The 15151-nt window shown below is 51.1% G+C and overlaps 7 protein-coding genes across 7 annotated transcripts; 3 read left to right on the forward strand and 4 right to left on the reverse strand.

Annotated features, from left to right (window-relative positions):
• Positions 1–409: 409 nt before the first annotated feature.
• On the forward strand, positions 410–3526 carry N7515_009328 (uncharacterized protein; the record flags this gene model as incomplete). Its single annotated transcript, XM_056670072.1, has 5 exons — positions 410–455; positions 749–919; positions 975–1027; positions 1078–2327; positions 2401–3526. 5 exons carry the CDS (start codon positions 410–412, stop codon positions 3524–3526), a joined length of 2646 nt encoding a protein of 881 aa, XP_056517871.1.
• A 733-nt stretch (positions 3527–4259) lies between these two features.
• On the forward strand, positions 4260–5011 carry N7515_009329 (Zinc finger PHD-finger; the record flags this gene model as incomplete). Its single annotated transcript, XM_056670073.1, has 2 exons — positions 4260–4430; positions 4511–5011. 2 exons carry the CDS (start codon positions 4260–4262, stop codon positions 5009–5011), a joined length of 672 nt encoding a protein of 223 aa, XP_056517872.1.
• Positions 5012–5097: 86 nt separating this feature from the next.
• N7515_009330 (Zinc finger PHD-finger) lies at positions 5098–5340 on the reverse strand (the record flags this gene model as incomplete). The annotated part of the gene is made up of 1 exon (XM_056670074.1): positions 5098–5340. The coding sequence occupies one exon, from the start codon at positions 5338–5340 to the stop codon at positions 5098–5100; it is 243 nt and encodes an 80-aa protein (XP_056517873.1).
• Positions 5341–8927: 3587 nt separating this feature from the next.
• On the forward strand, positions 8928–9659 carry N7515_009331 (uncharacterized protein; the record flags this gene model as incomplete). Its single annotated transcript, XM_056670075.1, has 1 exon — positions 8928–9659. The coding sequence occupies one exon, from the start codon at positions 8928–8930 to the stop codon at positions 9657–9659; it is 732 nt and encodes a 243-aa protein (XP_056517874.1).
• A 313-nt stretch (positions 9660–9972) lies between these two features.
• Positions 9973–10206, reverse strand: N7515_009332 (uncharacterized protein; the record flags this gene model as incomplete). Its single annotated transcript, XM_056670076.1, has 1 exon — positions 9973–10206. One exon carries the CDS (start codon positions 10204–10206, stop codon positions 9973–9975), a length of 234 nt encoding a protein of 77 aa, XP_056517875.1.
• Positions 10207–12377: 2171 nt separating this feature from the next.
• Positions 12378–12897, reverse strand: N7515_009333 (uncharacterized protein; the record flags this gene model as incomplete). Its single annotated transcript, XM_056670077.1, has 3 exons — positions 12378–12449; positions 12528–12676; positions 12870–12897. 3 exons carry the CDS (start codon positions 12895–12897, stop codon positions 12378–12380), a joined length of 249 nt encoding a protein of 82 aa, XP_056517876.1.
• Positions 12898–13275: 378 nt separating this feature from the next.
• Positions 13276–14198, reverse strand: N7515_009334 (uncharacterized protein; the record flags this gene model as incomplete). Its single annotated transcript, XM_056670078.1, has 2 exons — positions 13276–13532; positions 13652–14198. 2 exons carry the CDS (start codon positions 14196–14198, stop codon positions 13276–13278), a joined length of 804 nt encoding a protein of 267 aa, XP_056517877.1.
• Positions 14199–15151: the final 953 nt, after the last annotated feature.

The following is a 15151-nucleotide window of genomic DNA, read 5'->3' on the forward strand; positions in this document are numbered from 1 at the left end:
CTGCATCTTTTGACTTTTGACTTTCGACTACGTCGACTGCATCTTTCGACTTTCGACTGCGTCTTTTGACTGCGTCGACTGCGTCTTTCGTCTCTTCTTTTTATCGGCACCTCTCTTTCTCTTTTTCTTCTTCTTTCTCCTCTCCTAGTCATAACACCTCTCTCTTCTCTATTTGCTCTTTCCTGTTTCATCGTTCATCGTTCATCTGTTATCTTCGTTTTCATCTTTCAACTCTCAACTCCGTCGTTCGTCGTCGTCTTTTCACGGCGTCTTTTTACTGCGTCTTTCGACTTTCGACTGCGTCTTTCGACTTTCGACTGCGTCTTTCGACTTCGTCTTTCGTCTCTTCTGTTTATCGTCACCTCTTTTCCCTTTTTCTTTCCACTCACTTTGATTCCTTGTTTTCAAGATGATGGAGACTATCCGCCGAGCCTCAGAGCGCCTTCTCGCGAAACGTAAGTATTGCCTCTCTCTCTGTCTGCAGCAACCTCTCGCCTGGTCCCTAGCCTTTACTGTGTCTGTCCTGTCACATTTGTGATGCGGAGACCATGTCTCTCAAGGCATCATGTCGCCCTCCCACTGATCTGATCACTTGTCGGCTGGGGAAAGAGTCCAACGAGGTGTTGCATTGTTCAGGTGAAATGGGGATTTGCCACATGTGACATCTCTCTGTTGTCTCCTTTTCTTTTCCTGTCCACTTTGCTTTTGAAACTTTACAAGATGATCAATGCTAATTCATTTTATACAGGAAAAGAGAAGGCCGCGAACAATAAAAAGGAAAACGAGGAAAACAAGATTGCCAAGGAGGAGACCGCAGAGGAAGAAAACACCGCACAGGGAGAAAAGAAGAAGACGGCAAAGGAGAAAAAGAAAAGCACAAAAAAACCGAGAAAAAGGCCAAAAAGACCAAAAAGACCAAGTAAGTTGAGCCTGAAAATTTAGGGCATTGGAGCGCATGGCACTAACCCTAACAGATCTGTTGCGCCTGCCCCGTCCGGAGAGGTCTCTTCTCAACCTGCGGCTTCAGGTAAGCTTAAGAAGAAGGCCGCCCGGCCGGAGCCAAAACCTCGGCCTCAGACTGAGCAGATAATGAGACCGCTTGGGGAATACCCATCGGTTGCGGAATACAAGGCTGCTGGCGTGAGACCGCTCTCCGCTCAACAAATTGAGGAGCGCGTCGCGGCCGCTACCGCCCACATCCCGCGCCCCGTTCAATATGGGCGCCTGAGCGGTGTTGAGAACTCCGTCGCCGTCGAGCTCTATGATGAGGAACTTGCCAAAGAAGCGGCAGTTACCCCGATCTCTAAAGATGTCGTATCCCCCGCTGACGCGACCAATCGCAACACCCCCATCCCGGACGACGAGGGCCTCCGAGTCACCCCTGTTGAGCCGGTTCCCTTTGCAAGTGCAGAGGATAACGAGTATGTCGCCGTGCTGAAGTCAATCCCACTTCCACCGTCCGACAAATATGATCTCCTCAAACTCCGAGCGGCCATCGAGGTCGCCATCGTCCACGCCCTCGAGAGTGGCAATGAGCGATCAGCTCAGAGTGTGTTGTACCTTTGGTCCAATGCAGTAAATGATGAATTCAAGATGTCTCTAATTGCCAGCATCTCCGATGGCAGTGCTGACAATCTACTGCGACTTGCTCTCATGGCACTGCTCAAGAACGATTACAATGATGCCCGTCAGTGGTACCTGAACTACGTCCCGCCTGATTCAGATGATCCTGTCTCTGGAAAGGAGACCGGCCAGCCTACTGCTAATACTATTAACGCGGAGGACACCTTCAAGGTCTCTGACATCTATCGTGATACAAGCGGTCCTCGACTTCGGGAGGCATTTATGAGCGGAAAGTCGAACACGGCCGTCCGTTCTGAGGAGAACGCGTACAGACGCAAACGCAAGTGGGAGTCAGATCCCAATCACGACGCAAATATGCTACAGAAGCGTGCCCGTTTGCCACAGCTGTCGAAGATTGACATCATTCCCACCAGCGCAGTTCGTGATGAGATCGGTCCGCCAGATGCTATTCACCACCCTCACACAATTAACAACGCTGACCCAGTTACCACTGACCCAATTGATCGGTCGCGTTCCCTCTCTGTTTTTACTGGGTCCATTCTTGACCTTCCCCTCCTCGGGGCTTCAGAACCTCCTGAGTCAGTTGTTTCTGACCGGCGCCAGAACGAGCTGGCTGAGCGCTCACGCTCGCTCTCTATTGACACGACCCTCTCGGATGTGTCGTCGATGTCCAACTCTGTTTACTCTGTCCGTTTCAACAATTGGTCTGGACCACACCCACCTCGGCAGATGCCAAATTCCATGTACGTGAACTACCTTCCTGATGTGACTTGACATGACTTGCTCTGTTCTACATGCTAACATGATACGTTACAGCGAGCCGCCAGACAACAGTGACGAGTGCAGCAAGTGTGGCGACGGAGGGGATCTTCTGTGCTGTGATACATGTCCCAATTCGTACCATTACGAATGCTTGGATCCTCCCTTGGATCCCAAGGATCCTCCGAAAGGTGACTGGCACTGCCCTAAGTGCTCTGTCCGCAACAGTTTCTCGACGCTGATCGCTCGAGCTGGCTACTATAAGAAAACGGAGTACCGGGTTCCTGAGCCCATCAAGGAGCATTTTGAAGGAGTGGATGGGATGGTCATCTCCGATGAAGATGGTCACGCTCGCAATCAGAAGGATTTCACTAACTACAGATTGAAGTCCCGCATCGAGCGACTGACTAGGGTCCCGGGGCCAGCCAAGGAAGGTGGCCACACTTTCGTTCCATATGACCATCCCAGTAATCTCCGAGAATTCGATGCCAACGGGCAAATAATCCGTTGCGCAAAGTGTGCCAGCACGACCTACGGTGGCCGGCCTATAGTCAAATGTGACTATTGTGCCTGCCATTGGCACGTGGGGTGTCTTCCTCCGCCCCGTGCGGGACCGGCAAATCCCCGGAAAGGATGGTTGTGCCCCAACCATGTCCCCTCCGCGGACATGGTTGGGGCAAATACCTTCGAGGGTGAGGTGCGGCCGCGTCGCGTTCGGCGGCCGCGGAATATGGCGTCGTTGGACTGCGACGTCATAGTTCCTGATGACCCCGGGGACAGTCCGTTTGATGAGGCAGGCGTCCCTACAGGGGGCGTCGTGGTGGATTTTATCGGCGCGGTCAAGGCCCAGCACGCCGAACGGGCCTTAACTGAAAAGATCTTAAGCGCTGTCCGGGCCCTGATCGCCGGGAGCCGGGAGATCAACGCAGCGATCGCGCTTCTTTCCCTGGTCGGTGGCCAAGCCCCTTCCGTCGGCGAAGGCCACATCGCCGACGCTGCTGAAGTTAGTGACCCCTCTGCTCCCGTTCCCATCACCCCGTCTAGCCCCATTTCGGTTTCTTCTGAGGAACACTCAGAGACAGAGGTCGCCCCTCGCATCCCTGCGTCGAGTCGCAAGCGCTCACGTTCAGACGACCAGGCTTCGGAGAAGCCGGCGCAAAAGCGCCAATTTACCAAGAAGTGAATCTCACTTCCGTTGTTTGATTTAGATGTTCGGTTCTTTGCTTGCGCTCTGAGCGGCCACATAACTCTCGATGTTGTGTTTTCTCCCACGACTCCGGCCTCGTCTTCCTGACTCAACGGGGCCCCGCAACTCCCCTGGTGTTTTTGGCGACGTGCTGAGCAGCTCGGAGAATGTACATGTACGATATGCATCCAGTGGGTCAAAGGGTCTATGGATACTTGCTTGCTTTGTCTTCGTTTACTTGTCAGAGTGGATAACCTACTCTTTGTTCGATATTACTTATTAAATTCTGTAAATTCTCTCGGTTTCATTTCTCTCGGCGTAATCATATTCGTATTAAAATACAGATCCTAACGCTTGCTATCAAGGCGAGCACTTCTCCCTCGAAGTGGTATAGATGTTTACCAACTCTAACGGACAAGTAATCCGTTGCGCAAAGTGTGGCAGCAGAACATACGGTAACCTCTGCCTGCGTCGTCCAAATCCTCTCCCCCAACGCAACAAGCGTCGGTCCAAACTCCTCGAGCAAATCCTCAACCTCCGGTCCCTCCTCCTCATACTCCTCTTCCATCCCAAACGCCGCAACCTGCTAAGCCCACCTCCACGCCGGCCCATTGTCAAATGCGATTACTGTGCCTGCCATTGGCACGTCGATTGTCTTCCTCCGCCCCGTGCGGCACCGGCAAATCCCCGGAAAGGATGGTTGTGCCCCAGCCATGTCCCCTCCGCGGACATGGTTTCAAAAAACACCTTTGAGGGTGAGGTGCGGCCGCGTCGCGTTCGGCGGCCGCGGAATATGGCGTTGTTGGACTGCGACGTTATAGTCCCTGATGACCCCGATGACAGTCCGTTTGATGAGGCAGGCGTCCCTACAGGGGGCGTCGTGCTGGATTTTATCGGCGCGGTCAAGGCACAGCACGCCAAACGTCGGCGGCTGAACGAAAAGAGGAAATCGAGAGGAAGTGCCTGGACTTGACCAGGCAGATAATGGCCGAGTTCTGTTCGACCTCGGGCGATGCCTACCTTGCCTCGGGTCCCCGAGAGGCCTTAACTGAAAAGATTTTAAGCGCTGTCCGGGCCCTGATCGCCGGGAGCCGGGAGATTAACGCAGCGATCGCGCTTCTTTCCATGGCCGGTGGCCAAGCCTTTTCCGTCGGCGATGTGCCCTTCGCCGACGAAACCAGTGTCCCGTCTGCTCCCGTTTCGATCACTTCGTCTACCCCTATTTCGGTTTCTTCTGAGGATGGCTCAGGTCCCCCTGGGGCCTTGAAGAAAAAGGTGGGATCTCGGTCTCGGGGACTCTTCCTCAGAAGAAACCGAAATAGGGGTAGACGAAGTGATCGAAACGGGAGCAGACGGGACACTGGTTTCGTCGGCGAAGGGCACATCGCCGACGGAAAAGGCTTGGCCACCGGCCATGGAAAGAAGCGCGATCGCTGCGTTAATCTCCCGGCTCCCGGCGATCAGGGCCCGGACAGCGCTTAAAATCTTTTCAGTTAAGGCCTCTCGGGGACCCGAGGCAAGGTAGGCATCGCCCGAGGTCGAACAGAACTCGGCCATTATCTGCCTGGTCAAGTCCAGGCACTTCCTCTCGATTTCCTCTTTTCGTTCAGCCGCCGACGTTTGGCGTGCTGTGCCTTGACCGCGCCGATAAAATCCAGCACGACGCCCCCTGTAGGGACGCCTGCCTCATCAAACGGACTGTCATCGGGGTCATCAGGGACTATAACGTCGCAGTCCAACAACGCCATATTCCGCGGCCGCCGAACGCGACGCGGCCGCACCTCACCCTCAAAGGTGTTTTTTGAAACCATGTCCGCGGAGGGGACATGGTTGGGGCACCTCCACCCTTTCTAGGGATTCAGTGGAGCCGCTTGGGGCGGGGAATACGGTCAAGTTGCCAATCGCAGGCACAGTAATCGCACTGAACAATAGGTCGGCGCGGACGTGGGTTTAGCAGTTTGCGACGTTTGGGACGGATGAGGAGTATGAGGAGGAGGGACCGGAGGTTGAGGATTTGCATGGATGGATGGATGGCTGGATGGATGGGTGAGTGGATGGGTGAGTGAATGGGTGAGTGGATGGGTGAGTGGATGGGTGAGTAGATGGATGAGTGGATGGATGGATGAATAGATCATCGAGTACAGGGACGTGTCAAGGTATGATAGCTCATGTGACTTACTTGGGGTGGGGGGTAAGGTGGTTGTGGAGGGGGCGACTTGGTTGTTGATGTTGGTGTTCATGTTGTACTCAACTGAAAGAATCAAAAATGATGGAGAGAAGAAGAAGAAGAAGAAGAAAGATTCGAGGAAGAGGAAGATTTTATTTATACTCCCGGACGAGAACGGGATCAGAGAAGTCCCTGTGTTTGATTGGATAATCCAGGATCACCCTGATCGACCAATGGGAAGTTGTTTCTTTGTTTACTAGTGAACCCACAATTACGTTTGTCAATGGCAAATACTAGCACACTTCCTTAATAGGATAACGCATCAATAGAACAAAGAAATCTCTGCATCTCTCCTTCCCGAGTAACTGTGATGTATCTTAGGCAACAGTTGCCCTTCAAGGTAACCTATGAACCTAGGCTGCTGTTCCCCCTGCACGTTTGATTTATTTTCATTTCTCCTTTTCTTCGCTGAAGAACCTATTGCTTTCAGGAGTTGCGGCGTGCACTAACATTGGTCTCTGTTCGAGCTCTCTATATGTGTGATGCCTGGTACAAGCACTAACTATCCATCCACTTATCCTATTCTAATTTACATATATATTCAATCTGAACACAATGTATGTTCAGGGATGCGACGTTCATTGTAATATGCATGCATATCTGTAATTCTGTATGTCGTAGATAAGGTTACGGGTCCGTGTACGGTCCGTGCCGTGCAGATCACGCCACGTGAGGACGGGCGGGGGGCTAACGCGTGGCGGGGTCCGTGCGCATGGGTTGCTTGCCGCAAACTTCTCTCCTACAAGGCTACAACCATTCGGGTGGATTGTCCACCCAGTCCATAGTATGTAATTTTGTACTTTGACCATCAGTACATGGCCTTTCGATATAGATATTGTAGTGGGAGAACTGCGCCATCGTGGTGAAATGAGCGGTGTGCGGATTATTCAGCATTTGTGATATAAAAGGCTTCATCACATGGATAGGACAACCTCAGACACACTTCTCCTCTTCTAGACCACCCCTGTGTTCTCCTCTCCTGTAGTGACACTACTCCCAGTGGCGGACCTGGTTCGCAGACAGGTTCGCGTTTCTCGCTCTTCAATATGTACTATGTAATCAGTATTTACCATTCAAGTCTGGTCTCAGGCAAGTCTTGGTTTGTTATCTTCCCTTGCAAGCCTGTTGTCACTCAGTCGTCCCAGGTTAAAGAACCAGGTTGCCGGCCGCTGGGCGGAGCCGTCCCAGGAAACCGCTGCCCTTAATGAGTGTCCGTGGACCGTCGGGAAGTTCCAGGCTAGCCAGGCCTTGCCTTTCTGGCGCGTACCATGGGCAGCGGAGTGTTGAAGTCTAGTGGTATCCAATAATAATCTTAAATCTCGTGTCTTGGAGGATATGGTGCGCATGAGTTGGTCTTGTATGATTGTCTGTAGAACCATCTTGATATGGAGGTTTTCTTCCGCTTGTCTTCTCCGGAACATACTAGTGCCGTTCCGCACCCAGGAGCAAGTCCGATCACGTGGCTTGTCTTGGCAAGGAGCGACCCTGCTTCGACACGAGTGTGAGGTGCGCAAATGTTTCCGAGGCGCAGCCCTCTTGGCAGAGCGGAGATTTGATATCTGGCAGTCGTCTGCACTCTGCGATGGAGGAACGCATTTAACCGATCGCTCTGCGAGCTTGGGTTAAGAGCGAGCTCTTAGCCTTGGTGGACACCCCGCGTATGAATATGATAATCGAAAGGTACATCTAAAAATCACTATTACCTTCGTTAGGGGTGGCTATATTTTAGATACTAATATTGTTATTGAAATTCCAAGAGGGAATATCCTATAATCGGAAGACTTTCATCAATACTTGTGCCAAACCAGTACTGACCAGTTGGCACCGCTGTCATGGAAGCACAGAAAAACAGACGAAGGCAAGAGAGGGCTGAGAGAGCTGTATCCGTACTGACTTTCTTAGCTATGAAATAGGAGCAGTGTCAACCTATGGAATGAATTAACTTATAGGTGTGGTTACGGAAAAGCTAAGTAGTTCGCTTTGTCTTCTGACTCTTCTCAATGGCTCAATGGCTCAATGGACGGGCATGGGATGGAGGGGATCAAAACAAATTCTGCCCATAGTGAAGCCTTTATAGGTACCACGCCACTGCTGCCTTTGATCATAAATCTGAACATTCTGAGGTACAGTATCAAATCCAGTTTGTCATATCGCGTTCTGAATGGTAGCATGAGCTCGTCGAACTAACATTAATCTAATTCTGATCACACCTGTGACCTATCCCGTACCTATCAATCTACCTTCATTCTGCCCATCCCAAAGTTTATTGATCCAGCGGCAAAGCCACAAAGGCCCAAGGGTATCATTGCAGATTCACTCACCCGGTATCAGTGCCATGGGTGTTTTTGAGCGGGCTTTTCTTATAGCACATATATTCTTTACTCCTTTCCAGTGTAGTGGGAAAATTGCGCCAGTGATCCGATTAACGCCAGCAAAAGACGGGGTGATCTTAGATTTGAATATCCCGACAATGACAGAATAACGCACATCTACCACCAAATATCTGCAGGTAGCTTCTTGGACCGTTTCTCGGTATTCTCCCAGTGCATCTATTTATTCTAGGCCCATGCTGCCATTGCGCTCTTCCATCTTCAATGGTTAACAGCTAAAGACTGGTAACTGTAGCAGGATCTCTCGAAACAAACCCACCTTCATATAATGACCGCTATTGAGCCGTATGAATAATGCGCATGTTCCGCATTATGCGAATGATTCGCGAATAGCTTGTGGTAGTTTGTATCCGAATGGCCTCATCGTTGCCTGTCTGACCGGACTGGCTAGACTCCTTGTGTTTTCGGCATATATGGGTTAACAGGCAACGATGCTCCGCACCTAAGAACCGAGAACTGGAGGAATCCCGACATGTATGGGCTAAAGGCAACGATGCTCCGCAAGAACCGAGATGTAGAAGAATACACCTACATCGTTTGCGCGCGGGTTCAGCACCTGAATAGTGAATATCAATAGATAGACTTGAATAGGTGATTCGAACGTACTTCCTTCCTCGAATTCAAGGGCATACATCGTTGCCTCATCGTAGACTAACGGTAACCAGAGCTTCTGGAGTATTTATACTCGAGGCTTGCCCCTTGTCCGAACGTTCCCAATCCCTTCCCACTTATTCCAATTAATTGACATCCACACATCATCCACACACCTGCCGATTGCATCATGACAAAGGATCACCCATTTCGAAAGGGCATGAAGCCCCAAGCCGTCGATAAGTATTGGCGCAATCTCCAAATCAATGACGATGGCACGAAAGCCCAAGTTGTGCAGTGGATACAACGGATCCACGACCGAGTCCAGCCTGCCTTCGTGAACAATGGTGTCCCCGCCGACGATTTGTTGAAGCGGTCCAATGCCCCGAAGATGCTCAGAGAGCAGATGAGCGACGACTTCGGGATGCTGCCAATCCAACTCCAACAGCAGCCGAAGGAGGGGGCCATATCCGGCCTCTATGACCTATATCGTGCCCTTCGCTGTGCCTTTCCCGGGCAGTGGGGTCTGTCGGAACCCAAACCACGTCTCTCGCGGGCTGCGCGGGCGCAAGTGCCAACACCAGCAGCCCCAGCCGCAATCAGTGCCACGACCCCCGCAGCCAACAATGTCAACCCCGCTGAGGGCACCGAGGTCCCCGCTGCAGGCAGCGAGTTCCTCGCTGTCCCGGCGAGCTTCGTCTGGCAGCTACTCCAACAGACTGTCGTCCGCCACGAGAGACAGATAGGGGCGCTGGAAGCGAACATGACGGTGCTGATCGACCGAGTGTCACAACTCGAGGACCAGATCAGGCGGGCTGGCGCCGAGCCCGAGCCCCCTTTGCAGCACCAGCCTGAGAATCAGTTCGAGACGCCCGGAAGGTGGCATGGACCTTCCACCGAAGGGAGATGGAGAGCCGGCTGAGGATTAGTCTTGTTTTGCCCTGTTTCCTCTTTTTTGCAATTGTAAATAGTGAATCGCAATTTTTTCTTTGGAAGTTCGTCCATGACAGTGTCATTCGACCATTATTCTCCGGTCTGTAATATTCAACGTAGCCTGCATCCATACGAGGACATCAGTAGGTGGCTCTGAGGTCGCTCAAATATGGCCACATGTCAAGCGTAGCGTGTAGGTCTGACAAAAGTGCATCGGTAGCAAGCTGGAACAAGTTGAGCTTTACCAGTCGGTGTTGTCTCAATGGACCATGGTCACCTCGTAACAGCGGTGGGCACATGCTTTAGATTAGATCGAGTGTTTTGAATCGAAGCAGTCCACTGGTGATAAAGCAGGGGATTAGAAGTCCAGAACCTTCAACGTTCGGCAGTGCACAGGGCTCAAGGGATTGGATTCGTTGGATTCCTTGGATCCACTGCACAACTTCGACTTTCGTGCCATCATCATTGATGTGGAGATTGTGCCAATACTGATCGACGGTTTGGGGCTTGGTGCCCTTTCGAAATGGGTGTTTCATTGTGATGATGTTATCGGCAGATGTGTGGATGATGTGTGGATGTCGAATAATCGGAATAAGTGGGAACCTAGGGATTGGGAACGTTCGGACAAGGGGCAAGCCTCGAGTATAAATACTCCAGAAGCTCTGGTTACCGTTAGTCTACGCTGAGGCAACGATGTATGTTCTTGAAGTCGAAGAAGGACCTATGCTCGACTCACATATTCAAGGATATCTATTGATACTCATGATTGAGGTGCTGGACCCGCGCGCAAACGATGTAGGTGTATTCTTTCTACATCTCGGTTCTTTCGGAACATCGTTGCCTCCAGCCCATGCATCTTGGAATCCTCCAGTTCTCGGTTCTTGCGGAGCATCGTTGCCTCCAGCCAATGCATGTCCGAATTCCTCCAGTACTCGGCTCTTGTGGAGCATCGTTGCCTTTAGCCCATGCATCTCGAAATTCTTTTAGTTCTCCGTTCTTGCGGAGCATCATAGCATGTCTGCATCGTTGCCTTCAGCCAATACATGTCGGAATTCCTCCAATTCTTCGTAGGTCCTTGCGGAGCATCGTTGCCTCAGTGCCTTTAGCTTATGTATGTCGGATATTCTTCCACATCTCGGTTCTTGCAGAGATGATAATTTTACAACATAGGCTGCAATAGGCAATGGGTTCTAGCGGTATAAATAGCGGTAAGGGGTTCACTACGGGCAGAATTCGTTCTGATCCCTTGAGCCCTGGGCACTGCCGTAACTTGTAACCTGGCGCGGTTCTCCCACAGTCCCACTAGTACAATAAGGTACGGCGGACTATCAATATTCCGAGACCGGCGAAGGTGTCTCCGGGATTAATCCGAATCTGTACTTTTGAGGTTATTTGTTACGCTTATCATTAAGATTTAGTTAAGGTTATTATCACTGTCTTTCGGATCGACATGAAAATACTGTCGGGTTTCTTTGAATTTGAGGATCTTGGGCTTTACAGCGTAACAGCTCGAAAAAGAAACGAGAAAAAGGAAAAGGGGAAAGGGAAACCAAAACAAGACAGAGAAGCAACTCAAGCAAGCAAGGAAGTCTACTTCCGGATTGCATCGGTCCAGAGCGACCACACGTCCGCAGTACCCGGCCATTAATCCTGGGCCAACTGCCATCTCCAGCATATTCGTCATGGTGCTGGTCAAATTCGGCTATGGGAGGGTCCGGTGACACCTCAGGCCATAACCCTCGAGAAGATTGACATCAGGGCCGCCGTTGTCGGGAAATGGCTGTTCATCCCTCTCGATTGTTGTCTCGGTCCTCGGGCTCCTCTCGCTCGATCGTTTGATTGGCAGGACTGCTATCTTCAGCGATAGCAACCAAGTATTCGCGAGGAATTGTGACAACAGGCCCGGTTATGTCGGACAAATCGGAAAAGTCAATTAGTAACTGTTCGTCGCGCCCGGGATTCAACGCCTCAAGGATGGATCATGGATGGATTTAAATTACCCAGAGGATGGTCGGCAATCTACTACAGGGCCGTGAGATTCTAAGATATTCTGTGCTAAAGTACCTTTTATATGGTCACCTCGTACAAATAGTACCTGACATCCCAGACTGGACAGTTCCAAATCTACACTGCTAGCTATCCCCCTGCCAGAAAGCGATCTGCAATTTAGACACATAGGTATTAGTCCTTCGAAGAGACCAAATTTCATGGCCCATTCAAGAGAAGGCGAGAAGGGAAGACCTAAGCTCACTAGTTGCGCCAAACCAGCACTGACCAGTTGGCACCGCTGTCATAGTTACTGATCTCGAAAATTCATCCATTCTGCGTCGGGACAGCTGCTTCAAACCTAGAACAAAACAAAAGAAAAAAGATCTCCCGAAAAAGCAGATGTAACCGGGCATCATTGCCGACCGGGCCAGGACCCATCGCGTGCTCACCCGCGCGATAGGCACCTGTAACCTGGTCCATCATAACTCGACCTGGCTACAGCCTACGCGGCCTACTGGTTGCTAGCCTTCCAGGTGGCGACTTAGGTGTCCACGGTCTGCTGGACAGCATCAGCGGAGGCCTGGGCAGCCACGCACGCTTCATTGGCTGCGACCACCTTCTCCTCATATCCTTCGAGCTTCTTCTGTAGCTCCTTGACGAATGTATTGTGGATTGAGAGAGCGCATGCCGCCTTCAAGGTGTCCTGCTCCTTGCCGGCTCACTTCTTCTCAACGTCGGGAGGGGCGGACGAAAGGGCATCGCTGTCGTTGCTGGGAGCGGGGCTCAGCTCCTGTAAGAATTTGTTAGTTCAGTCCCAGTCAGAGCACACTCAGCACAATGTGAGAGTAAGGTAATATCAAGCACGTACCTTAGCGACGGCGTGGGTGGCCTTGGCCTTACGGCCCAAAGGAGCACGAACGGGTGTGGCAGGCATCATTGCCGGGGTTGGCGCATCTGCAGGCTTGTTGAGATTCGTGCAGCGTTTCTCTGCGCCTTGCACTTTCGGCACGCCATCTCCTGTGTCAGAGTCGGATACACTGGGATACACTGGGATAAGGTCTCCCTAGGCCATAAACAGGAACCTGGGTTTTCGTTGTGGTCTAGTGGTCATTATTTCTCATATCCTGGTCGGCCACTGTTGACGTGCGTTTGGTCAGCTGTGATGGTTCTGCGATGCAAAAAGAAGAAGCGATGGACAGGGGAGATTTACTAATGGCAGATGGGAGGGAAGATTGCATTGAAAGGTTTTAAAACCTGGTTGTTGCGACAGCGTATGAGACGGCGTAACGAGTTGGGGCGTCTTGAAATACATTGCAAGGATGGGCGTCGACTCTCGAGAGCAAAAGAGGAAGAAGTTGATTGTGGGCAGCAAGCGTTCGACGACGTTATATACGACGACGCCGACGATCAAAAGGAAGTCATGAGACTAGGCAATTCTCTCACCCTGAGACGACGACGACGATCGAAGAGATGTCATATGACTAGGCAATGCTCTCACACTCAGAAACTGCGTCCCTCACACAATAGCCAGCAAAGAGTTAGATTCGGTACGAAACTCATTGACCAGATTCAGGAGCAGCAATACAACAATTTTCTTTCCAGATTGTGTGTACAAATCATGGCCACAGTTCCGTCTGGTTCCATTCAGCATCACCATCACAGCCACCTCCCGTTAAGTTCCAACTCCATCTCTTGCCATCTTCCTGATTGGTAAGGTCTAGACGTTCAACCTCTTCCGGCTTTATAACAACCACACGGAAGTTTGCTCTAGCAACTGGATCATTAAGATCTGTGACCTTTTTTCCTAGACCAAGACCAGATTCACTGGGCACCGTGACCCTAGGTTTTCCTGGAGGGGGATTTCGAAACCAGCCTAGTCATCAGTGAGTATGAGCCTGCAATGACAGACAGACGGGGCTTTTCTATATCGTGCAGCATCTCCAACGGAGCAAATACAGACACGAGAGAGCCAACATCATGGAGAACACATACCTCTCGCAACAGGGGAATGGTTTGCAAAGTACTTTGTGACAGCGTTCTCCCAGGTCCATCCCTCCACGTCTTGTCCATTACCACCCTTCACTCTCAATGACTTCATTATCTCAGCTCTGGATGATTTTTCTTGTTGTTCATTTTCCCGCTTTGGGTCTCCAATTGCGTATGCTGTGCCTTTAATGCGCCACTGGGTCATAAGATCCTTCAGCCAGAATACAGCTTCAATTGCGTGACCCGACGATTCCAGCTGTGAAAGCTTCTCCATTCGAGCATCAGTGGTGAAGCACAGCATATCACTTTCGAAGACTGGTAGATTGCCACCACCCTTCACCTGCTGGTCCATAGCTTCCTGACCCTTGGGGTGGAGATCATGTTCTGGAAAGAATCCACGGCAGCCACAAGTCCTCAGGCGAGGTACAGGGCGCTGTTGGGCGTCGTATGCAACTGTCGCGATTGTAAACTCCCAATCGGGTGTTTGCTTTAGATGAGAGTCAAGCAGGTGACGCCATGGGGCAGGCTTGGAACTCCCTGATGGCTTGCTCATTGTGAGGGCACTCCTGGAGAAAGATGATGCTAGACTCGAAGGCTGGATCGGATTCGTGGGCCTTGCAGTGACTGCCTTGACTAGGATCAGGAGGTGGCTATCCGCAAAGAGTGTCGATGGCTGATAGGGATAAAAGCTGGCACCATATGATTGTATAAAGGCCACTCTACGTACCACAGGGCTTTTGACAGTTACTCGAAATTACTGATGAAAGATGTGAGCTATAAGTATCTCAGATTCGTGGAGGAGAAAAGAAGAGGAAGAATGAAACTATCTCCAAAATCGGCTTCGACGGCTTATTGGGAGAGGGGCAGTCATGTGACTTATGACATTATCACGTGTTTGACAGCTTTCCTTTCTTAGCTGCCGCTTAATGACTCTCTGAGGCATCTATTGAACAATCTTTCGGCAGTATTTTGTGAACTACTTTTTGATGACCCTCATGTCTCATACATGCTTCATTGCTCTTATTTCTTGAAGTGCTCCATTTTTCAGCCCCCGTCCCCTTTCAAAATAGTTAACGCATCAAGGCATAGTGATTAGTGACAAAGAGAGGAGAGAAGAGAGAAGGGGAAGGAAAGGAATATTATATCCTCAGAAGTCAGACAGTGCCAGAGTATCCGCCTTGGCTTAGCCAGGGCGGTCTCCGGACAAGCGTGCACCTGGAGAGCCACTCCTCCAGTCCAGGTTTAGACGGCGATGAAGGTCGAAGACTGGATGCAGTCTCTGTCTAAACATCGGAGTCTACCTTCCGGCGGGAGGGTTTCTCATCTCATGGTAACGAAGTAGTCTGGGCAAGGAAACAGGAACCTACGGCGGCGGCATCTCCAGGCCACGAATATCCATATGATTGCACTGCTGTATACATGTAGCCGGGAGACGAGATCCGAGAGGGCATTGAATTTATTCCACAAGGGGTGGGAGTCGTGGCTAGCAGAACAAGCGGAGCACTA

Source organism: Penicillium bovifimosum (assembly GCF_028826915.1).
Source record: "Penicillium bovifimosum strain IBT 22155 chromosome Unknown utg000007l_segment0_segment0, whole genome shotgun sequence".
NCBI lineage: Eukaryota > Fungi > Ascomycota > Eurotiomycetes > Eurotiales > Aspergillaceae > Penicillium > Penicillium bovifimosum.